General features: G+C 37.8%; 1 protein-coding gene across 1 annotated transcript in view; it reads left to right on the plus strand.

Moving 5' to 3' along the window:
• Positions 1-21431, plus strand: part of CNTNAP5 (contactin associated protein family member 5) — a 216383-nt gene extending 194952 nt beyond the window's left edge. Inside the window, exons 21-25 of the mRNA XM_050711667.1 lie at positions 4153-4283; positions 5645-5729; positions 15207-15425; positions 20258-20329; positions 21235-21431. Coding sequence (XP_050567624.1) covers positions 4153-4283; positions 5645-5729; positions 15207-15425; positions 20258-20329; positions 21235-21431 — 704 coding nt within the window. The remainder of the gene's footprint in view (positions 1-4152; positions 4284-5644; positions 5730-15206; positions 15426-20257; positions 20330-21234) is intronic.
• The last annotated feature ends 3268 nt before the right edge of the window (positions 21432-24699 follow it).

The following is a 24699-nucleotide window of genomic DNA, read 5'->3' on the forward strand; positions in this document are numbered from 1 at the left end:
GGTGCCTCTGTGGCAATGGGACATGCAGGTGTATTATGAGGTCCTTATCCTAATGCAGTGTTTCATATTTTATACATACTTCTCCCAAACTATACTTGTCAGCTGCCCTGATTTAAGTGATTTTTCCTGATGTTACATGATGGCGATAAAGCTGTACATTTTATGTGTGTCAGCCGCACATGCTCCCCGCACTAACCTCAGCTTCTCGGAGGGGTGCAAGATGTCTTGCCAGCTGCTCCAGCCAGTTTAAGTCATTAAAAACTGCTACTGAACTTGTTTTAGATGTTGGGTTCAATCTGGGCTCATTTAAAACCCGTTTCTATAAATGAAAGTCCCACAGAGAAGTCTCAGACCCCAAGGGCTTGTCATTCCCTTTCTTGCTGTTTGGTTCTTCAAGACAAAATGACACAAGACCAGTAGTCCTGGTGGTATGTGTGACAAGAACCTTGCTTATGAATAACTTTCTTCTTCAGGCTGAGCACTTTGAAGTCTCAAACCAGCATAATATCCCTGTATTATTACTAGACTCAAGAGCTGCTACTTCATCTTTCTTGTCCCCAGGAAAGGGGTAGAAACAGTTTGAAGGCACCATGCTATTTCTGTAGCTGCCTGGGGTTTAGTTATGCTGATACTTGATCATTAGCATACTGCTAGCAAGTACTAACCCTGACCTATATCACCACTGAAAGAGTATCCTGGGAGTGTTTTGTTTCAGAAGAATCATCCCCTACATATTTACCAATATGGGATGGCATAAATACTTCCCTTTTGTGTCTATTTCCCAGAACATTCCTCTGTACAAGGGGATCCCTGTGGAATCCTGTTAAAATGGCTCTGAAGCCACTTGATATGAGTGGAGAGATGTCATTCAGCCCTACAGTCATGGATTATACTACTGCAAATTACAGTTTGAAAGCCACAGTGGTGTGTAGCAAGCCAGCTTTGACACTAGTAGTGGCCTTGTCATAGTAGCGTTGCAGCCCATGTGGACTCATTGCCTGCAGAAGTGGAGAAAAGAGGTCACACAGCAGATAAACTATGCCTGCTCCTCTGTCAGGCTGTTCTGGAGGTAGCACAGTGTATCTGCATGGTGATCCGTAGTCTGCAGTGGCAGTTACCTCCAGAATTTGAAGCTAAAAGGGATGGCTATAATCATTAAGTGTGAATCTACTCTTATCTAATACTACTGAGGTAATATGTCCAGGAAAATTTCACTGCCGAAGGCCAAAAACATGATACCTCTCTTTCCTTCCCTCCCTCTTTTATGGACTTGATAGAAATTGCCTCCAGCAATTCCACACATATTAGAGAAGGAAGAAAACACAACAGGCAGTGCATTGCTTGAGCATTATGGCACTCCAGGTGTGCATGCTCAGACACAGGGAGCTGAAAAGAGGATGACAAGCATGACTGCAACAAGACTGCCAGAAATTATGCTGCTTATGATTAGTGTGAATCCCTATTGTGAGGCAGAAATGATGCAAAAATGAGAATAGGAGCTGCTTTATGCACAGGTTTTTATTTGTGGTTAGTGACACTGGGATGATATGATAGAAAAAGCCAGCAGACCAGATAATCAAAATTCAGAGGCCAAAAAAAAATCTTAATAACAATTTTAATTAATAATCTATTTATTTTGTCTGTCAAATAGCAAAATGGCAATGTAATCTACCAAAGTAACGATTCCGTATTCTGCCAACACTAAAAATTTTGATACTGAATGCATATCAAAATCAGCTCTCAGCTCCATTGGTGTAAATGCCAAAACATCTCTGGAGACATGAGCCCATATACTTATGATTTATATTAATGCAAATTTGACCACAGGCAAAATGCCAACTTGAATAAAATGGTTTTGAAGAACAGCCATCCAAAAAAAAGTTTCTATTGGTATTCAAAGCAATTTGATAAGATGTTATTAATTTATTTCTTTTAATGATTTAAGGTAAAATAATACCACTACAGAAATTAAGATTATTTCTTAATGAATGTCAAGAACCTCCTCCGTTGTCTCTATGGAACAGATGATTTCTGCTTTAAAGCAGAAATTGGTGTTTCTCTGATGAAGACAATGAGTGAATCTCTATTTGAAGCAGCTAAGAGCCTGGATAGATTGCATATCTTGCTGACTGTTTGAACACAAATGTGCTGGTTACCATGTTGATCGCCTGGATGTAGTAGTACCATTTTTTTATCTTATATACTGGTGTGATCATAGCATTTGAAAAGAGCAGACAAGTATGTTTTTAGATTTTCAAACTAATCAACTAGTACAAGGTCACAGACCAAATCTTGGCTGTATTCTGCTTTTTGCACTAGGCCCTTTTCAAAGACTGCAGGTAAGAGGTGTGAGTGGCTGATAAAATGTTTCTTCTGGGATGTGATTTTCAACTAGGACCAGTCTGTTACTCTGTCACAATGCATTTCACTTTATTCTGTGTAGTCATCTCAGCTGTGACATGCAGGTTCAGACAACCTTTCCACTTTTTACTGAATGAACAAGTCTGAAGAAGTTCTGTTAACTTTTTTTTTTTTGCACTTGGGCTTCTTTTCTCATGTCTTTCTAACGTTATTATCAGATGTTCACACTTTTATTCCCTGTTGATGCATCACTCAGAAAATGTACAAGAAAATGGGACTATGATATAAGTTTGGATCTTTAACTTTAAAGGTGATAAACAGTAGTTCCTTGTCCTGGACATGCAATGAGGGGACAGGAGCTTTGCAGTGTGAATCAGGGCAGCTGAATCAGGAACTATATTATCACACTGCATAATTTAGCAGTTGTTACTGACCTTGATCTCTTCAGAAATTTCCCTCTTACATCCATGACTATATGTGAGAAAGTAAATGCCTTTTAAATACTTTTATTTATTTATTGATTTAAACCATGACTTGATCCAGTAGACCTCTCAGTCAGCTAAAAAGCCTTCATCCTAGTAGTTCATTCTCATTTTCCCTCTCATCTATGAAAGCTTTGTTTCTATCCCGCAAAGCTCAGAGAGAAGTAGTGCTCATCTGGGATTACACAGAATGTTACAAAAAGAGCAGCTCTTAGGAGCCTGAGCAGCAAACATCCTGGTGAGGCAAAGGAAGAGAGATGATTTTAAAGGGACTTTGGGTCCAATTTGGAAGAACTGTTGACATAACTGTGAGTTGCATAGAGGTTGCAAAATTCCTTCTCTGCAGGAAGTTTATACATTGTTTTATACTCATAAAGTAGTTTTGCAAGAGCCTTAAGGACAGCAGTTGCAAGTGCTGTTGCAGTGCAGTTGCACTTATTCCTGCATTAAGGTCAAGGGTAAGGAGAGCAGTTATGTCCACGTTATGCAGTGGAGGAGAACCACCTCTTGTCCCCTGCCTCTAACTCTAGACAAGAAGTCAGTCTTGCAGCATTAATATGGCCGAATAGAGGAGCCAAGCAGGGCTGCTCATTCACCTCACTAAAATGCCAGACTACATCAAGGGTCAGTGGTGTGTCTCTGAAGTCACAATGCTGTATTTATTTTCTGCAAAGACTGAAAGAGATGCTTGGGATTTGTTTTAAATGAATTTTATTTATTTTTTCAAATAGTTTAGAAAACCAAAGTGTTTTTTTGGTAATCATTTGCAATACATCTTTTCTCGCATTGCATATAAATCATAATGAATCTGTGCCTTTAAATGCTTGGAATTAAGTTACAGTTCTCACAGTCGTCACTGTCTTCTGCATTGGCTGTTATATCCTGATGAAGTCCTGACTTGGAATAGTAAAATGCACCAATATTAGTTTAACGGAATAGTGCAAGGCCTGCATGCCCTCTGGTGGAAGCAATCCTTCACAGACTACTGTACATCAGCTCTTGTGGCCATGCTAAATGTCTGACCTGTGGACAGACACCATCTCCTTTGTTATACTCAGTTACTCAATTAAGTTATGTTTCTCCACAGCAGAGTTTGTTAGCTAGTAAGAAGAAAAACTCTTCCAGTGCATTTTTTTTCCTACTTTTCATTAAAGTGTGAACTCTTCCATTTCTCTTCAACCTGTTTCTTGACTTTTTAACCTTGTTTCTCCACTATAATAAAAAGAAAATGAGTTATATGTTATGTAAAGGTATTGAACAGTATCTCATTATGGACACAAGTTTTATAGAATTTTGCTCTGCTTTTAAGGAAGTTTACAGGTCCGATATAAGCTGAGTAAGGATGGGCTCCTTATTTTCACAATTGACTCTGGAAATTTTGCCAACCGAGAGCTGCACCATGTGAAGATCAACAGAGAAGGCAGAGAGCTCATCATTCAGGTATGTCCTGGCTTATTTTCAGGGCTAGATTCCCAGTTTCATGTTCGGTGTAAAGGAATACTTCATGCCACAAAGAGACCCACTGATTTCAGTGCCTGATTGCCAGTACGAGGTCCAGCAGCAGAAAAGCCCTGTGAGTTAAACCAAAGCTCCATCCAGACCAGGGCCTGGCCCAGACCCTACCTTGAAGAGTGCCCAGCAGTGGTATTTTCAGTAGAGTGATTTCTCCCTTGTCTCTTACAGTCTGTGAACTGGGAAACACCCTTGACCAGAAATTCATCTGGACCACTAGAGCAGTGCTGGGGCCTAGGGTTATCTGTGTGACCTGTAGGCCCAAAGGGATCACACAGTGTATATCATTAAAAAGCTGCCATATGGAGAAAAACAGCCAAGGAGGGAGCACCTGGGAAAGTTATTTCATTAGGTATATATGCCCCAAAGGAGAATGTGACCACAGCAGCCTTATCTTCTCAAAGAGGAAGGGCTGAGGGAATGCGGGGTGCAGCCACTGTGTGCCTGCTGATGTCCTGTCCCTTTGCTAGATGTAGGCCCACCCTTCAGTGTGCCCTATGACTGTGGTGATTTCATGGGAGATGAGACCCCTCATCTGCCCCTGTTCTCCTGCATTGCCTGTTTTTCAAAGGCAGGATGAAGAGTACCATCTTACTGCTCCTTCTGCTTTCCTTCTGAGGCTAATTACATCATTTCGAATTACAAAACAAATTTGCTAGGTCTGGGCCATGATCATTTAACAGAGGAGTGGCAGGGTCGGTCTAAGGAGAAACCATGTGTTAATGAAAGAATAGAATGAGAAAGCAAAAGAAACACGTGGAGCACCATGGTTTTTCTTTCCTATGCAATTTCCATTTCTTGTTGTTAAAATAATACGCAGTTAACACAGCAACTAAAATAGGTAAGCCTGATTATCTAGGAAGGAGGTTTAAGCTAACAGTCAGGGTTTTTCTCTATTACCAGTCTTCTATTGTCTGCTGCACTGTGGTTTTCTTCTATTGAAAACTAATTCTCCACAATACATTCCTAGAGAGGTCTCCTTTGAGTGCACTCTGAAGTGACTAGACATGAAATTTGGGAAGCAGGGGAATTTCAGTGTTAAACATTTTAAGCTTTTCTTCAGGGGAAGTTTCTTTAAATCCCTTTACATGACTATACTTGTGAACCTTCAGCTTCTCATGCAAAAATCAAAGCACATTCACTTTGCTATCTTTAGAAACTGAATCACGCTTGGGGGCAGAATTAACTTATTTGCAGCTGAGAGCCTTCCCACAAGTTTGCGGTACAGAGAAAGATCTAGGGGTATCTGTATGCTGTTTTAATGAACTAATTTTATTGACCTCTTCCAGGTTGATCAAGTTCTCAAACTCAAACACAACTTTTCTGAGATTGATTTTAAGGCCACCAAATCACTTACCTTGGGCAAGGTCACAGGTAGGTTTTACTAAAAATATTTCGGACTCATCAGTTATTATAGTGCTTGAGTTAACTAACTGTGCTGTGTGCTGGCTTTTTAACAGAGTTGTTGAAACAGAACTGATTTTCCTCTTAATTATAACTGATGTTTGGTCAGAATGCAGCAATATTCCGAGCCTTTATGGGCAGGTTTGGGGACCTGACACTTTTCAACCCAAGTAAGGGCTAAGCTAAAATCTCATTTTTTCAAGGGTCAGCTGTAGTGCTGAAATATTGAAAGAGCATTGCTTGTCATGATCTCTACCTTAAAGCGCCAGGTATAGATAACAAATCAGTAAACCAAGGCTTTTCTAAACAGCAAATGGAACATAGCACAAAGACCTTCAAACATATAACCAGCAAACTGAAGTTGCAAGTTGCAACTCAGCAGCACAGAAAGAAGCTAGATGTAGCCACAAAAATAGTAATTTTACAAGTTCAAGTTTCTTAAAATGTCAAAAAGCCCAGATGTGTATCTCCAGGGGTTTGGCATTCAGTTCCACTGAACACCACAGATCTGTCTCTAGACAAATTCTAATGGATACGTCCTCCTCTGTTTTTTTTCTCTCTTGCTCCAAAGTTTCTTGGTATTTTGTACTAGTAATAACATTAATGATAGCAGTAGTTAATCTTCGTAATGACACTAGTGTCATGAACTTGTTCATCCAGCTGATAGGAAATCTTATTGCTGTACCAGGAATCTCACAATTCATCCCAGCAAGTCACTTTAATTCCAGCCTAATTCTAATTCTGGTTTCTTCTTCATATATTAAATGAATTTCCTCAGACTATTCTTCTGTGTTAGGGATTCATTTGCCAAGTTTTATTCCACATCTGTAGCTCTTTTGAGGAGAATCCTTATGACCTCACATTGCAGGTCACAGATTCCCCTGACTCTTCGCTTCTTCAGGCTGAGCAGACCCAGCTCTCTCAGCCTTTTCTTGTACAAAAGATACTCCAGTCCCTCAATCATCTTTGCAGCCCTTTGTGGACTTACTAAGTAAATCCTTGTCTGCTTTCTACTGGGGAGCCCAGAACCAAACCCAGCACTCCAGTTATGCAACACCCATAGAGAGTACAGGGGAAGGATCATCTTCTTCTGTCTGCTGACATTGCTCTTCCCAAGGCAGTCCTGGATGCCAGGATAACATTGGCCACCTTTGCTGAATGGCATACTGCTGGCTCATGGTCGGCTTGTTGTCAGCCAGGACCCTCAGGTCTTTTCTTTGCAAAGCTGCTTTCCATCTGATTGGGCCCCCAGTCAGTGCTGGTGCATGGGGTTATTCTGAATCCAAGTGTAGACCGTTGAATTTTCTTTGTTGAAGTTCATAAGATTACTTTTTTCCTATTTCTCCAGTTTGTCAAGGTCCCTCTGAATGCTGGAGAGATCATCTGGTCTATCAACCCTGTTTTGTATCTTCTGCAAATTTACTGAAGTTGTAACCTGTCCAATACTGACAATAAAAAAATAAAAAAGCCTGACTGCTACAAAATCAAGAGTGCTTGCCTTGTAGTATCAAATGAGGAACTAGACTTTTATCATTTTAGGAATGTAGAACTTACATAAATGTGTCCATTCATAATTTCTAATATTTTACGGGTAAAATATTAACCATAGCTAGTTATAATGATGGCTTACCAAAAGGTGAATACTGTTAACCCAAATCAATATGCTCCAACTTCTTCCTTGTTCATCATCCCTTTCCCCTCAGTAAAAGCATAAACTTCTGGAGGCATGTGATGCTTAGTAGTAGATCTAGACTTTCGGCAGTGTTTGTTTTGAATGTCACTAGGATTTAGGTACCATTTAAGTGACCACTGAAATAGAACCATATAGAACCATATAGAAAAACTGTACCCTACACATCTGTACTATACTCTCCTGAAATTCTGTCTCTTTTAACCTGAATACCACTGCAAGCAATCATTTGCCTGCTCTAATAGTTTATTACGGTTGCTTAACCACATGATTATATCATCTTCTTTCTTGACTCTACCATTCATTTTCCTCTGGCTGAGAAATCTCTAAGAGGGCTTCCAGCAAGACATCTCACAAGACTAAAACCTCTTCCTTACTAGATTTTCTTATGATAACCATGCTAGCATAGTTGGAACTCTTGAAAAGTACAGTTTTATTCAATGACCAGTTTTTAAGTCTCTCACTGCCCCCAACCCCTTTTGACTTTCTTTAGTCAAAAGCTACTTACACTCTGATACTTTTTTGTGCTTTTGAAATCTGCTGTATGTTTGAATGGCTGCCCTACACCCGTCTCTGAATTCCAGGAAAAAGCCTTCCATTTAAGGCAGAGGGGGTTCACCTGGAATTCAAATATAGGGACACTCACTCTGCCACAGACTGCTTGAATGACCTTGGGCAAGCCATTTATGTACAGATATAAAGGTAAGTAGGCATTTTATTCCCACTGGAACCAATCTGAGCTTTAGTATCTCTGTTCTTTATCAGTAAAGCATGGATAATAGAACATCCCTGCATCAGAGGGGCACTAGGAGGATAAAAGCATTAAAGGCTGTGAGCTGTTCAGATCCACAGTAATGGGGCCATATAGCTGCCTTAGAAAGATCAATCTAAATATAAGTGTGGCTTTGAAGACAAGGGAGTAAAAAGAAGCAGCATTCAAGTAGCCAACAGACATTTGTTGAATTCATCCTCACAGTATCCAACAGTGATAGAGAAATATTATTATCCCATAGTTCATTGTCATTTTTGTTCACGCATATAGAGCTAAGATGCAAAAGGACCTATCCAAAGCTCATCGCTATCAATGGGACTCGTTTCCTGGACTTTAGCGAGTACTGGATTCAGACCCCAAGTGGGTTGTACAGTTTATGGCAAAGCCTTAGTGAAATCTTAGCCAGAGTCCCAGTGCATTTACTTTAAGTGCTCCTTACAGAGATCATACTGCTGAACTTAACCACGTGAGCTCTATTCTATTGACAATCTGACCTCACTGTGAGGCCAGTTCCGCTTTAAACAAGGGAGTGAAGTGCGTGACCTTTAGAGATGTCTTTCAATTTAGATTATTCTGTAATTCTCTGATGTCAGATACACATTTACATATGCTTAGGTCTTGTCTAGAATAAAAAAGCTGTTATCCCAATGGAAAATACCATCTATTTGTTTTGGGGTTCACTGTATGATTCATAAGTGTCTGAATAACAGTTCCTTTCTACCCCATAATGTGTATGGTGTTGAAAGAAAGAAGAGTGAATGAAAGGATCTGAAAGTGGCTCTAGTTCAGTGTTGGAGTTCTTTATTTCTATTCTGAACTAGTTATATCAGCTCAGAAGTACCTAAGATGTGACCATATCTGCAGCAGCTTTTAGGTTGTTTTCTTTTTTTTTTTTTTCCCCACTTTGAAAATTTCTCATTGTGCTTCACCATATTTAAATCTTTTGCCATTACAATACCTGGAAAAACAATCAGTGATGCTGAGAAATGAATCTAATTGCAGGGTAATGAATCTAATTCTTTGCATATTTACTTCTGAGCAAGTTAATACACTACTAGTGTAGTGATTACAAGAGTAAAGGAAATAGAAAGGAGATTTGAAAGGAATTTAGGAGTATTCTGAAGAAAAAGGTTGCAAAGATTTCCTTAGCACCTATTCATGTTGACCTGTCTAATTTATTTGTGTCCTCAAAATAATGAATTAGCAGAACTTCCCACACTAGTGATGTAAAGAACTGTGTAGCCTAGCACATGATCATGATACCTTTTATCTCTAAAAGCTTGATCTGAAACACACTTAAGTTGTAGGAGTCTTTACACTGAATCATTCAGCTTATCTGAAAAGTAATTTTATTAAAATCATTGTGTAGGAGCAGTACAATTTTTATTATTTGTATAATACATTTTCTTACTAAAAGTTCACAAGAAGAAAATGGAATCCATACACAGAAGAGATCACAGTACAATTAATCCAGGAGTGGTGTCATAGTACAGGAGATGATAATGGGGTAATTAAATCACAGTGGGTAAGTTGGCATCAAGCCTGAGATGCAAAATTTAACCCTGAAGAAGCATCTCCTTTTGGAGGGTTTTGATGGAAAGAACATAAGTTGTAGGGTTTTTTTTTTTTCCTTTTTTTTTTTTTTTTTTTTTTTTTTTACCCCTGTGTGGAAAGTCATTCCCTTTTTTAAGCTCTCAAGCTCACAAATTTCTTGAGAAATTTAAAGTCACTATCTGACTATATTGTACTCTACCATTTTTACAATACAGCAAGAGTTATAGTCTGGATTTGTCTTGTCACTGCAAAGCTCTCTCCTTTACTGCAGATTCTTCCCACCCTAAATGCCTATTTCTTAGTAGGAACTTATCCTGGAAAAAGATGGCTTGGGTGTGTTTTAAGTCTAAAATTGTTTTTCCCCGTAGTAGCCTAGTAAAGTATTTGGGAAAATGAGAATAGCTACTTAGGAGATATTTGGGACCAAGATAGCACTAGTTAAAATAAAAAAGCTTGGCTATCATAAGCGCTTGAAGCAATCCAAGGTCTGAGCCAACAATGCCATCATGTTTCTATTAAAAAGAGATGAAATACATTCAGACTTTTTCTCCAGCAGTATCGTTTACTTTAAAATCCTAGCACCACACTTATATCTTTTTTTTTTTCCCAATGATAATATTGCCTAAATGTGTCCAAGATTATTTACTTCTGTCTAGAAATTTTATTTTTAGTTTGAATTTTTGCTGCTTGAATTGATTTTAACTGTCTACTCATGAGAAAATCATGTGTTCTTTTGCACAATCTCTATTTTCTTGCATATTTTCTCCTTTTTATGGATAATGTTTTGAGCCCATGCAAAATCACATAGGGCTGACTGTGTTATGACAGTTTAAGATTCAAATGTCAAAAATTTTGGTGTAGTAAATTTCACATTGCCATTCAAAGCAGCACTTCATTTTCAATGACAACCTGTCATTTAGAAAACATACTAAATGCATGTCTGAAATTATCTCTGCTAAGCCTAATGAAACAAAAATTCTCAAATCTTTCACTTGGCATGAAATGTTCAGTTGCCAGTAAGTAAAGCCTGGAGTGTTCTGCTTATTCCTGGGAAAACTTGAAAGAAAAAGTCCCTTTGCTTTGCTCTTGCTGTTGTTTTCTGTTTCAGAAGTGTTTTGGAGGTATGCTGAATGCTTGGAGCCCTGTCTCCTGTTTAATCTCATCCTTTTCCTAAGGAAGAGCCAAAGTGGCTGAACGCAATATTTCTGACTAGAAAAAGTTTGTGTTGTTCACACCACCACCTTTGTGGCAGACTCATACCAAGAAATGAAATTTCTCCATGGATGCCTTTTTGCAGGTTCCAGTCTAAACCAAGATATGCTTTCTTCCCTTTCTAAATTAATAATTAGTATCAGCAATGTTTACTGAGGTTGTTGAAGGACAGGGTAGTGTATATTTCTAGGTAACTACATGGTACCTGGTTGTTGACTGAACTTATATGAGACAGGAGCAATATGGAGATTACAAGAGTCTTTTACTTCTGGCTCACAGAAACAAATCTAGTGACAAGGTCCAAGTAGTAATCTTGCCAATGATGTTCAGCACCTTGGTAAACTGAGGTGAAGTATATAGTATAACTTCCACAAAAAGCATCTCTCTGTTTCTCAGACTGGAAAAAAAGGACTACCAGTGCTTCAGTATATAGAGTAAAATATCCTTTGCACCTCCACCTAAGTGAAAAGTATCTAAGTAGTATGTTTAGATTAATGAGCTAGTTAGGGTGCAGATATTTAAAACATTTTATATCCTCACTGATGTTAAGAAGTTTCTAATAAGGAAATCTGTGATGGGCCTTTCTGGGTGTTAGTGAGCACACAAGTAAACGTTCATCTCTGATTTAATTTTGAATGATATGAAATTAATGTTTAGAAAGAAAGAACAGGATAAGTATACCAGGTAATGCTTATGGTCCTATTTTCTACAGTGTTATTTTCAGAAAGGTCTTCTGAGCCACTCTGCACACAGATAACACTTTTGGTTTCTCTTTGATTCCAGTTTGCTGTCATGTTAGCTATCCTTTATTTTGTCTTAATTTGCTGATTCATTGCTGAGCAACCTCATGCATGGTCCTAGAAATTTGCAGGAGAATTCTGTTATTCTATTTATGATGAAAATTAATTCCCCATTACTGAGATATTAAGATTTAAGATTGCTTTATTTAACATTTTAAAACAAGTGTGTTACAAATGGCAGAGGTGCACAAAAACCAGCTGTACAACACAATGTCTGTTTTGGAGAACAGAAATGAATCAGCAGAGAAATTATGTGGATATAATAAGTAGAGTGTTGCAAATACAACTGCATGTTTTACCTAATTCTCTTTGTCAAGGAAAGCTACTGCAAACACATTAAACTAGAAAACAGGAGAGTAAAACTGATGCAAATTTTATTGATCTGTGACATTGCAGACAGCTTCCAGTGAGCAGCTAGAGGACCCCACAAAAAGTTAGACCAACTTATGCACAACTCAACAGAGAGAGCTTTTTTTTTCCTAAAAAAAAAAAAAATCCTAAAAAAATAAATTTATTAAAAAATAATTTTTTCCTAAAAATAAATTTATGGAAAAATAAACCTAAATTCCAGGTAATGAACAGTTAAATTACTCAAAAGCCAAAAAAAAAAAGCCTTCTCACAGTGAGCACCCCCCCATACAGAGATAATTCAAAGTTACTCAGTCTCTACTCAGTCTCCTGTACCACAAACAGAAACACTATGCTAAAATGTCATAAGATCAAATCAAACTATCAGCAGCAATTCAGCATAGTTTTCCAAGCCAGTCTAATGCATGGAAAGATTTACAGCGCTATGAGGTCACAGGAAGGCCACTGACATTTCACATGACCTTAGTTCAACACAGACCTTGGAGCTTCATGGAGCTATTTCTTTTACTGAGCACTGCGTCATGTAGTGAAAAATCTTTTGGAAAAACATTTTATTGTGATTTTAAATCACAATTTCTTCTTCAAGACTTCAAGTGACAGAATGGCCTTCAACCTTTAATAAGCCTTTCCCACAGGTAATCATATTATAAACACAGCTTTACATTATCCACACAGAGATTCATAGGGCATCACAAGTCATTCACATCCAAGATGCGCAGGCCTCTTGTTGAGTTCAGTGAAAGTCCAACTTTCTGAAAGACTTAATCGTGCACTGAAAGCCTTATAATAAAGAAGCTTGTATCTGTGCAGGTGTAGTTTTTATCAGAGGACTCTGGGGTTGTTTTCAGTTTGTTTTTTGATTTTATTTTTTTTTTAGTTATTACTTTTTTATTTTTTCAAATTTCAAAGCTTTTCAACAAATCTAGTTCTTATTCATGCAAAGCTGACTTTGTCAAAAGACTATGGGAATTTGCCCTTAATTTGACTTTTAAAGAAAGCCTTCAACAGCACTCTATCTTAGACTTTTCAAGCTACCATACCATGAAAAAAGAATTCGTTATTTCTTAGGTTTTACCTTTTGCACATTGGGGCAGAACAGAACAGTTTAGATTGCTTGATGCCTAAAAGATAACAACAAAACCACCTTTTGTGTCAGAGCTAAGAAAACAGGAAAGGCTGAGAGTACAAATGTTTACAAAGGTTTATGTAAATTCAACAAAGAAGACAAATACTGTAAATCAGCCTTTTTAGTTTTATATAAATCTTCTTGCAGAAACTTGGGAATGATTCTTTGTCTGTTTTATAATACCTCTGCCAAAATCTCATTAAAAACCTGAATGCAATGCTTCCTACATACTTTGAGAAGAGCAAATGTGAACCTCTGTAAGGCTGCAATTTTTCCATTGGCAAAGTCTCACTGTTTTCCTTCCTGTGTCTCCTTCTGGCAGTTGCCCACAGCCCAGAAGTTTTCCCCATGACAGCTCTGGCAGTGATAGGTCAGCAGACTGAGGGGTCTCCTATAAGACCCCTGGGAAAGAATGGCCAAACTCTTCCAAATTGTATTTCTGTGAAAACCTTCAAACATAATTAGTAAATCTTTCTTGGCTTATTCCCTCTGACTGTGTGACATTATGGACTCAGATCCTTAGTGCCAAAATTAACCTGTGATTTGTGCTCGTTTTGAGAAGTCTGGGTATTTTATTATACATAAAAGATGTATATGTCTTTCTGGTAGAAAAGTCAGTTACAAAGATGTAAGAGAAGTTCTACTTTTTTCCTAAATTCTTTTGGCTGAGAGCTTGTAAATCATTGTATTTGAATGATGGTAGGAAAATTGGAACCTATTTTAAATTTTACCATCTTACTCTTTGAAGCTATGAAAATAAACTTGAAAAGCTGAGAATCCTTATTTTCTAATGTCATTGGAACTATTTCCAAAGTTTTGAATGCTAGATTTGTTTTCATTAGCAAGTAAATTTGAAGACTTTGAATAACTATTGATACTATTTTTATGTGCATTTGTGGTTTTTGTCTTGTTTTGTTTGATTGACCTTGATACCAAAGCGCATCATGCTACAGACCCCTGTGCAGTATGAATTTCAATTTCTGGAAAGTAAATAAATGAGAGCTTGGAGGAAAGGGAAGATGGCTTCACCGTCCTTCATTGACTTTTCAAAACAACCTTTGATATTAAAACATTTAGAACTAAATAAAAAACACATGCCTTTGAATTTGCTTTCTCTTTGTGAAATGAACACAGGCAGACACATACATTAATTGCACCATCTCATCTTCTGGCTGGAAAAGAGCATGGGGATACTGGTTTTGACTTAAATGAGTTATAGTTTTGAATTTTATTTTATGAGTAGAATAGGGCTGGCAGAGTGACAGCCTAGCTCATAATTAGGAGGATTCCTAGGAACTCTGTTATAAAAATAAGAAGTGTTAATGCTAGCAACATAATTACGTGGATTGGAAAAGTTAAAAAATAGATGCCTGAAGAAGAGTGGAAGCCTTTACTAGGAACCTATCAATACTGGACCACATGAAGCATTACATAATAGACAATGGAGAGCAGGATCCTTTGTGAAAAGAGTGGAGGAAGTAGAATGCCTCAAAGACACATCTGTGAACATGGTGTTATTGACAGATGCAAAAAAGTTGAAGAGGATCACCCCCAAGATCCTGTGATAGTCAGTGTTGTTATTTTTACTGTTTATAATTATTGTTGTGCTGATTAGCACCTATAATGTGTTAGGTATTGTCAAGACAATAGGAAAAATGGATAAGGAAAGGAACACAATGCAGTCTTTTTTTTTTTTTGTCCAAGCCAACTTGATAGTAAGTAAGTAGCATTGTAGAGAAAACACTGGGGATGATAACGTTGTGGGTCATGTCAGGGAGGACTTGTGGGCTGCTTAAAGAAAACCTGAACAATTGAAATTGAACGAAGAGAAGTAAAACAGTAGGTAAGACAATGAAAGGATTAATTTTTTAATGTGTCTTCCTAAAACAGACAATCCCGAGACTGTTTTTCTGTTGTGCTGCAGATAGTTTGTCACTGGACCCTGAAGTCTCAAAGGCAAATGCCTATGGATTCACTGGCTGCCTGTCCTCTGTTCGGTATAACCACATTGCTCCCCTGAAAGCTGCCTTACGTCATCCCAGCGTTGCTCCTGTGACTGTCAAGGGCTCCTTGACTGAATCCAGCTGTGCATCCCTGATGGAAGCTGATGTGAACACAGCAACCACGATATATTCCTCATCAGGTATGACCTGCCAAGAGGGGAATGGGAAAATTAAAGAATACCAGGGTGTGAGGTTTCCTTCATTTTTGCTGTAATGCAATTGCGAGAGTGTTATAAACTTTGGAACTGTGAAGTTGCCTTTTCTCTCAGAATTAGGAGTGTTAAGGATGGGCCTTAGGATTAGCCAATGCCACTTTAAAAGGCATTGTACTAAAACATACCTATAACAAATAAAAAATTCTCACCACCATAGTGGAAAGAGCATCTGAAGTATTGAGTGTCTGATTTGACATTCCCGTCCACTCTAGATAGCTCCAGTGCTGCAGATCTCAAAGGAAAACATAAGTGTTACACAGATTTCATATCCCAGTTGTGATCAGCAGTAAGAATCATAAGACAAACTAGTCAAACCTGTTCCCACCCTAGCAGAAAGGAGCAAAACCTCTTTGTACAAACCCCTTGACACATACGCATCACTTCCATTGAATGCTTGTAATTTATTCTCTCAGGCTGAAGGGAAGGAGCAGTACTTGAGCAGTACCAGTAAGATGATTCCAACAGTTCGTTTATGTCTTTCAATCCTGAAACTGCCCTCTGGGAATCTTAAGAATTTTGCATATGTGAATTTGTATGCAGAGAAGGAGTCTCAGAGCAGCTGGGAGCATTGTCACCACTAAGCAGGGGCAATCAAGTTGCTGCTTTAGTCACCACTGCATGTAGCAGAATTCCTAATGACCAGAAAGGGGTATAAATTAAGAGCTGTTTTTTGCCCCTTGACCTCTGAAGACACTTTCTCTTCTAATAACTAATAAAACTCTGTTATATATCATAATATGATTCCTTGCATCAAATCTCCATTTCCTGCAGCTTCTGCCTAAGATAGTAAATGGGAAAAAAAAAATGTTGCTATTAGCATTCTGCATAGGGAAAAAAGCTGCTGATTACTCTGTGGAGAGCGGCTGGCAGTGTGTGTGTGCGCTTCTCTCCCCCTGCCCCCAACTTTATTTTCTCCACCCAGAGTTGTCTAAGGTATCTTCTCTGAAACACACAAAAAATGTAAATACCGTATGTGTGATAATATTGAGAATATTAACTCCTTGCCCTGTGATCAGTCCTCCTGATGATCTAGTATTTCCAGAGTTTAGAAATTGGTAAAACCTGAGACTCAGAACTGCAGGACAGAACACAGAGCAGAATTTAGCATCTTTGCACTTATATATTTAAATCTTATAATCAGCTGCACTTTAATGTCAAGGTTAAGTACTGTCACATCAGAAATGTAGAATTATTATAAAAGCCCAAACATATCTTACTCTCTCTGTGCTTTAAAATACGTTTTCTTCTCAATGTGATAAATTAAATGACAGTACTGCCTCACCATTCACATTGGTCTTGATTAAAGCCTGAATAAGATCTTTAGAACAAGTTAGTTCTGAAGACTTTATGTGCTATAGTAAGAGCACTGGGTGGTAGATTCTTGTAAAAAAAAAAAAAAAAAATCTGTAGCAAATTATACTTTGTACAGATGTACTTGAGAATTACATTTATGCATGGAAAGGATACATTTTAATAAAAAGAAGATAGTTAAGGATTAACTTTCAACCACTTATATCTCAATTCATCACTTCCCGATTTCTCGTTATTGTATGTCTGAGAAGAAAAATAGAACTCAAAGTTGACTCTACATGTCTGTGTCAGTTTTCTAGTGTACAGATGCAACAAAAATGATCTTTAGGAAATCTCAATGTAAGTGTGTGGAAAAAAAAAAACTTTCTGTACTTAAAAGCTGAAAACAATTGAAGCTCTTTCCTTCAAACAAGAATATTTATTGTCTTCAAGGAAGTCCCATAGCTGACAGATAATGAATAAAATGTAGTCACTTGTGGCTCAGTTATCCATGCACGCGCTTTTTGATTATGAAACACAAAACGAAACCTGACATTGTGATTTTGATATTTAACAAAGATGTGCAAATCACCTTATTCCTTCCTGAGATACAGGTAGAGATATTGGCATTCTGAGCTCTACACTGATGGCATAAAGATGTTGGACTCTTACTGTACTATTTGTTTTAGTGTATTAAAATACTGTAAATGCCACAGCAGACGCAGCTGTGAGAATGGTGGAATTCTGAACTGTTTGTCAGCCCAGGTCTTCATACAGTTAAAGTAAAAATACCAAAGATAGAAATATTTTTGCTTCTGAAAGGCAACCTAGATGGTACAAGTCCCTGTCTCATTGTGCTTGTTCTGCTGAACCTGATATTTCCTCATGAAGAGGAACAGTAGATGAGTCATAGGCAGCCTTGGCTGTAGTAGCTATGGGATTAAAGTAAGGAGAAAAAAAAAAAAAAAGAAAAAAGTAGTTATGACTTCAATCCCAAAATTCAGGAGAGGGACCTGCTTGGAAGAATCTCATGAGATACTGGGCTGCTGAGAAGAGGGGTCCAGGACAGCTGTTTGATTTACAAGGATCACCTTCTCCAAGATCAAGAATGGTTCATCCTGATGGGCAGGAAAATTTAGCAATGATAGTAGGTCCAGAGAAGTTGTGGAGTCTCTGTCCTTGGGTATTTTCAAAACCCAAATGGATACAGCCATGGGAAACTGTTGTAATAGATCCAGTTCTGAGCAGGGGTTTGAACTAGATGAATTCCAGAGGGGTCTTCCAACTTCATCAATACTGTGACTCTTATGACTCACATTAATGTCATCAGTTATATCTAAAAGGAGGAGGCTGTCCCGAAAAATTCTCTTATGAGACAAAGTGTTGCTTTTCCTCAGCTTCACAGTTTATTGTGTTCCCACTGGTAATGGTTCAGCTGTTACATGCCATCTGCTCCCCTGTAAAAAACACTTATCTCCTTGTATCTTGATTTTATTTCTCAGTCAAAACATAATTCTTAAGACCTATGCCTGTTGGCCCCCATTCTGAAAATGATTTGCAACATTTGCTTTGGTTTCTTCTCAGTGCTTAAATTCTGGTAACAGTCACCAAAAAGCAATGGAGCTTTGATAACATGTAGAATCAGAACTTACGTACCTTTTTGACATGAATTACATATTTTTAAGGTAGATATTTAATTTCACTTTTCCATACACAGTTAATAGTCTTTCATGGCGCTACTTGACTAATACCACACACCAAATACCAGTTAGAGATATTTCTTCAGTTACAGTAGGACTGATAATTCAAGAGGTGTGTATTTTTATTGTCATTAATTTCACTGGAGACATCTGAGGACTTGGACAGAAAATATACTTTATCTGCACTTATGTGTAAAAGAATAATTTTTATCCCTGTTCCAGTCCCACGAATATAGTAAATAAGATGAAGCATTACCATGACTATTTGTTGCTTGGCAACATCACTATAAGCACCCAATATCCAAACAAGGGACACATTGTAAATAGGTCTCAATTTGAGTGTCCAAATCTGTCAAAATTAGCAATTACATTCATGGTGATTATGGGTGTCCTACAGTTGTACTGGAGATATTCAGTTGACCCCCAAAGTCCTTTTTGTGCCTGTAGCTCAGACAATGAACTGCAGATAGAGTGAACCCTGACTGTTTAGAATGAATTTGATGAGAAATCCTTCCACCTCTAAATCTCACAGTAGCCTCTTTGAAACTGATGCCTTCTGCATGTCTTTGGGGCTCATATGAATGTTGGAGGAGAATAAGGGAAAAAGTACCCTCATTATGATCTTAAACAACCCAAAGCCACCATCTTTACAAACTCAGCACCTCCTGATACGCAAATGTGAAATAGTTGTGTGTTTATTTAAAAAATATCTTATTGGATGATGGAGTACCTAAATGTGACTTTGTCAGGTACTAAGGCAATGTTCAGTTGCAATAAACCTTGCGATACTCTGAGTTTCTCAATCAGTCTTACATTTGTATTGGAAAGATCAGTTTGGCAAAGCAATAGAATACATGGCAGAGACAGTCATCCCTAACTCCAGAGTGCATGCACTGAATGGTAGCCTGGAGGTGTGCAAAGGAGAGAAACACAAATTGGCTCTTTAATGGAGAGGGTGAGATGAAAGAAAAAAAGAAAAAGGAAAAAAAAAAAAAAGAGGTGAAAGAAAATGTACAAAAGTACAAAAAGGACAAAAGTAGGTACAGTGCCGTAACTCCACTGACTTCAGCGAGGGCTTGACCTCTCAGTTTTGAATCTGAATTTGAAACTCCCAGCATGTAGACATTTTGGCCCACTGTTTTTGACAGCAGTCATTTATAGCAAGGTTAGAAGAGAGCTTCAACATCTAGGAGTTTTTAATATAGGAATTCATTTATTACCCCTGTCTGTTTTGAATTCCATTTGACCACTGTCTGCAATGAAGAGGAAAACATCCCTTCCAAGATATTGTTCCAAGCAGAGACTGCTTCTCTTTATGGGATTGAATTTGACTTGTATATCTTCACCTACAAATGTAGGTCAGGTCTGTACCTGTGTAGTTTTCCTTTTGCTTCTTTCTGATATTGTTTCTTAGGTACTAAGAAAAAAAAAAAAAAAAAAAAAGGCTAGTTCAAATGTCTCTCTGTGATTCCTCTACGGATAAACTGAGAAAACACTTTCAGATGTTAGAGTAGTTGTGAGTCTTTCTGTTTCCTTTTAAATACATCCTTAACAGACTTTGCTCTTGGACACATAGAAGAAAATTGTCCTGCAAGCTCACTTTATTTTTCAGAGAGCTTTCTGGTTTGATTCTTCAGTCCCCCAAATCACACCTTTTGAAAACACATTACAATTCATGAGGGTAAAAGGACACTTCTGTCTAAGCCACAGTGAAAATTAATGTAGTTGATACAGAAAATAAGTCCTGTTTTGTTTAACCAACTGCAGATCCTTTTGGGAAGACAGATGAAAGGGAGCCTCTCACCAATGCGGTCAGAAGTGATTCTGCTGTGATTGGAGGTAACTTCATTTTTAAAAATTAAAATTGAAATATAATTCTGTCATGGCAAGCATCTAGGTAACTTTAAATTTGGGCCCCATAAAATCCAATTCAGCTGTTTTTTGTGATCTGATGCAGGTCTAGTATTTCCTCAGTTTATTAGCACACATCTATATCAAGTTACCTAGATAGGTACCTGTGTTATGAACATAGTGTTGGGCTTGGTATTGGTATACATGGTATAGGGTACCAACCAAGGTAACTGGTAATTGCCTTACACACCACTCTGATGAGAGCCTTAACAGAGTATTCACACATTCTCTACTTCTTGAGCTCCCGATTTGCAAGTTGATGTTGTGGAACTTGCTAGGTCATGTGGAAGCATTTATATACTGGGGAAAGTTGTCTTTATAGCTTCATGTAGGATTTTCATTTTCCTTTAACAACCTGGAAGGCAATTTATCTCTGTTTATTTTATAGGACACCCAGTAGGGAGCTGTCTTTGATAATATCTAGAAACTATAAACCTAAGTGTACAAGGCTCATGCAAGGTTTCAGAGATAACACAGAAGAAAATACAACAGAGCAGGAATTTGTTTGAGCATACAGATTTTTTTCTTTTTTTTTTTTTTTTTTTATAAACAAACACACTGAACCAACTTTACTACCAGTGAAGGCAGAATTTGACTCAAATTGAAAGGTCAATTACATCAATGCTTGCTGCTTTAAGTCTCACCTAAAGTGACAAAACAGCAATAAAGACTATCGGAGAGGGCACGATAGAGACAGATGACTGTACAGACTGAGGAGAGCTGCTATATCACATCCACTAGCTGATTTGCAATGGTGATGTATTTTTGACATAATTGAGTCTTTTGGTTTTATATTTTACCCTTTATATCCTTCCTTTTTTACCCCTCTTCAGGTGTAATAGCGGTTGTGATATTCATCATCTTTTGCATCATCGCCATCATGAGCAGATTCCTCTATCAGCACAAACAGGCACATCGAAGTAGCCAGACAAAGGAGAAGGAACACCCAGAAAATCTTGAGAGCTCTTTTAAAGCTGACATTGACTTGCAGAATACAGTGAGCGAGTGCAAACGGGAATATTTCATTTGATGGACAATGCAATTTCTACTTACTCTTAGTCCCCTAACCAACCTCCTTTCCTTTCTTTCCTTTCCTTCCTTTTCTCTCTCTTTTTTCTTTTCTTTTTAACATTCATTTTTTGCTAACTTTTTTTTTTCATTTGGGAAAGACCACCCTGCACAGGAAACACTGACAACAATCACAGTGCCTCATTCTCTGCAAAAGAACCTGGCAGTCACAGTTTACTTCTGCAGCTCAAGAGACGTGTTATCCCACAGTACACAGAATAAGATCCACATGCGCACCTGGTTTCTTCTTTGAGTTCCTGGATGTTTCAAAGGCCCTACTTTTACTTCTATTTTTTCTCTGAAACCATTTAATTAATCACTTTTACACTAGAGCTGGACTGTGTAAAGTAGAGGTAAAGTAGCTGGGTACATAGCTCTGCAGATACTGGGACAGGATAGAGGGAAAGAATGAGACCAAAACACCAGACTTATTTTACAGGTTCATTTACAACAATCACAAAGAACCAGCCAAATTCTCAAATGATATGAATTGATATATATAGCTATTGATTTCAGTGGTGTTACATTAATTTATACCAGTTGAGAAGCTGGTGTGAGGTAATGAAAAATAAGACTCTCTTTCTCGTTAGGCTCCTTCCCCCAGCCTCCTGTCCTTTTACTGTAACTTTTAGGCTTACCAATACTTTTCCAACAATATATATATCAACAATAAATGTCATTCCCATATGCCTCTTTCATCTCCATCTCATAAGGTTGGCTTTATAGACCCAACATACTTTAGCATAACTCTAGATGAAGCATGGAAATTAGTAGCTTGAGCCTCCAAGGATTTTAGGAAGCTGCTAGGACTTAGGTGCACTATATTTGTCTGAAATGTTAGAAATGCAGCATATGTTCATGCCATATGGAGGATTATCATGCGCTGAGGTTAAACACTGTTGCCGCTTTGGCAAAGAAAAAAATATGTAGGAAAAAAAAGTTCAATCTTAAACATGAGATCCACCTTCTGCCAGTTATAAAAAAATAAATAAATAATAAAAATCCAAATTCTCAGAAAAACACACAACCAAAACTGCATGAAAGATTGAGTGGTATTTCTTGTTTGTAGAAATTGGAATATCTTCTCCAAGGCTAAGTAAAGAGAGATCTAATGTCATGTCAAAAAAAGTTAATATTTAGTGAACCCTGTGTACAAGGAAGAACATCATGGAATGCTGTGAAAAAAAAAAAAAATCCCAAATACTGCACTTAAGAGAAATGGTGGTGAAGATTAATTCAAGTCTTCTGTCCTTTCCTGATTGAAAACAATACTGAAGACTCAAATCCTGCCCATTTTACTTGTGCTGCATGGATTTCAATACAAGCCTGAAAAATTTTCTTTTCAGTCACAGTAACTGTAAGGCTAAGAAATTGACAGGTCCCACCTAAGTGGGGTTTTTAATACCCTGCTTGTGTCTGTGTAACATACTCCCTTCACATGACTGCTTTTTCCTACTTATTGCAGTATTCTTTGGATGGTAATACATTCAGGAGAATTATTGTGCACCTGAAGCTCTTTTTTTCTTGTCCCCTACATCATTCTAGAGTCATCCCAGGTTGTCCATATACTGATCCTTTTCACATAGATTAAAATCAAAGAAGCATTGCATTGCTGTAATGACCAGCAAATTATTGATGAGATTACACATGCAACTTTTTTTTCTTCCCCTCCAGGCAATACACTGATCACAGAGTTATGTAACAGGTTATTTTTAGCGGATGGAGGGGTCATATAAAAAGGAATTAGTAAATGACAGGTTGAAAGTGGTATTTATGTGTTGCTTCTTTTTGAAGCCTTATGAGAAGTAGACTACAGTGAAGAGGAAGTAATCTTGGGTTGGTATTGTTCTTACATGAAGAGGAATATATGAGACCTGCCCCATAACCAGAAGTCTAACGAAGCAATTTCACAAAGCCAGCTATGTTGAAATTAGTATTGATGCCATTCTTCCTCGACCATGATTGACAGCAACCTTTTTGTCTCATTCTGGATGTTTTTATAATGTATGATTATTTGAGTGTGTTTCTGTATGGTCTGATGTCTAATGATGGACTCATTGGCTGTGTTCCCTTTATGTTGCTTTATTTTCCACTGTGAAATCCTGGCAAAGCACTTCTTTCTTCTTCTTCCTTCCTCTCTTTTCCCAGATAAAGCTGCTTTGTTTTTCATCGAGAGAAGGGAGGAATAAGCAAGCCCGTGAGCCCCTGTGCCCATGTTTGAGTCATCTTATTTGAAATGACCTCTGCATAAAAAATCTCTGAAGACCTAATGCACCTAGTTGGCCTTATTAAGAATGGAATAGGAAGAAGGGGAAAGCCAACAGGTGTATTTTTATCTGGCCAAACTAATAGACACAAATCGTTCATCTGCTTTGCTGCATGCTAGCTTGTAGGAATAACAGTACTACGAAGTGCAGATATAAAGTGCAAAGCAGCTCAAACAATGCAGTAGCTGGAGAAGGGAGACTAAGCAATGAAGCATAGTCCTCTCATTTGTCAAGTGACTAAATCACTTTCAGCCATCTCAGAACCTGATTCTGCAAAATGGTGAACTTTCTTATGGAGGATCAAGTTCACACCACCAAATGTAGATTCCCATCACCAAATGCAGCCTTGCTGCAATCATTTTAGATACAGCATGGTGGCTCAGTCCTGGACCAGGTGGCATGTCATGTGCAATCACAGACCTGGCAAAACAATGTAAGCGGTTTCTTTATTTTTCCTTACCTTCATTAATTATAGTCCAGGATGGAAAAAAAAAAAATCAGAACTTAAATTTAGATGTGTTGGTATGTTTCTGTAAAAAAAAAAAAAAAAAAAAAAAAAAAGAACTGCACATACATAAGTGCATGCATATGTATAAAGAAACACATGCATCTATGCCTATGGATGCAATGAATGTGAATATCTATATGATACAGGGCTGAACAAAAGAACACATTTGTAGGGGCTCACCATTTAAAATACTGTCTTCTAAATCAGGACATTAATATTTTTCTAATTAAGAAGTATCTCAAACCTACTATATAAAGTAAACCCTAATACTAGCTCTTGAGACATATAGGCTGCCACCTCAGTGAAGTGTTGGCTTTAGAAGGAATTTAGTCTCCTGAGGATGTGTATCAATGCTAGAGTGACTAAACAGGATGAGCACTTGTTTGAGATTAATTTCACTTGGAGTTCTGCATCTGTTTTGCTCTGAGATGTTTTAAATACCACTTTTTTTCTTG

Source organism: Cygnus atratus, chromosome 6 (genome assembly GCF_013377495.2).
Source record: "Cygnus atratus isolate AKBS03 ecotype Queensland, Australia chromosome 6, CAtr_DNAZoo_HiC_assembly, whole genome shotgun sequence".
Classification (NCBI taxonomy): Eukaryota; Metazoa; Chordata; class Aves; order Anseriformes; family Anatidae; genus Cygnus; species Cygnus atratus.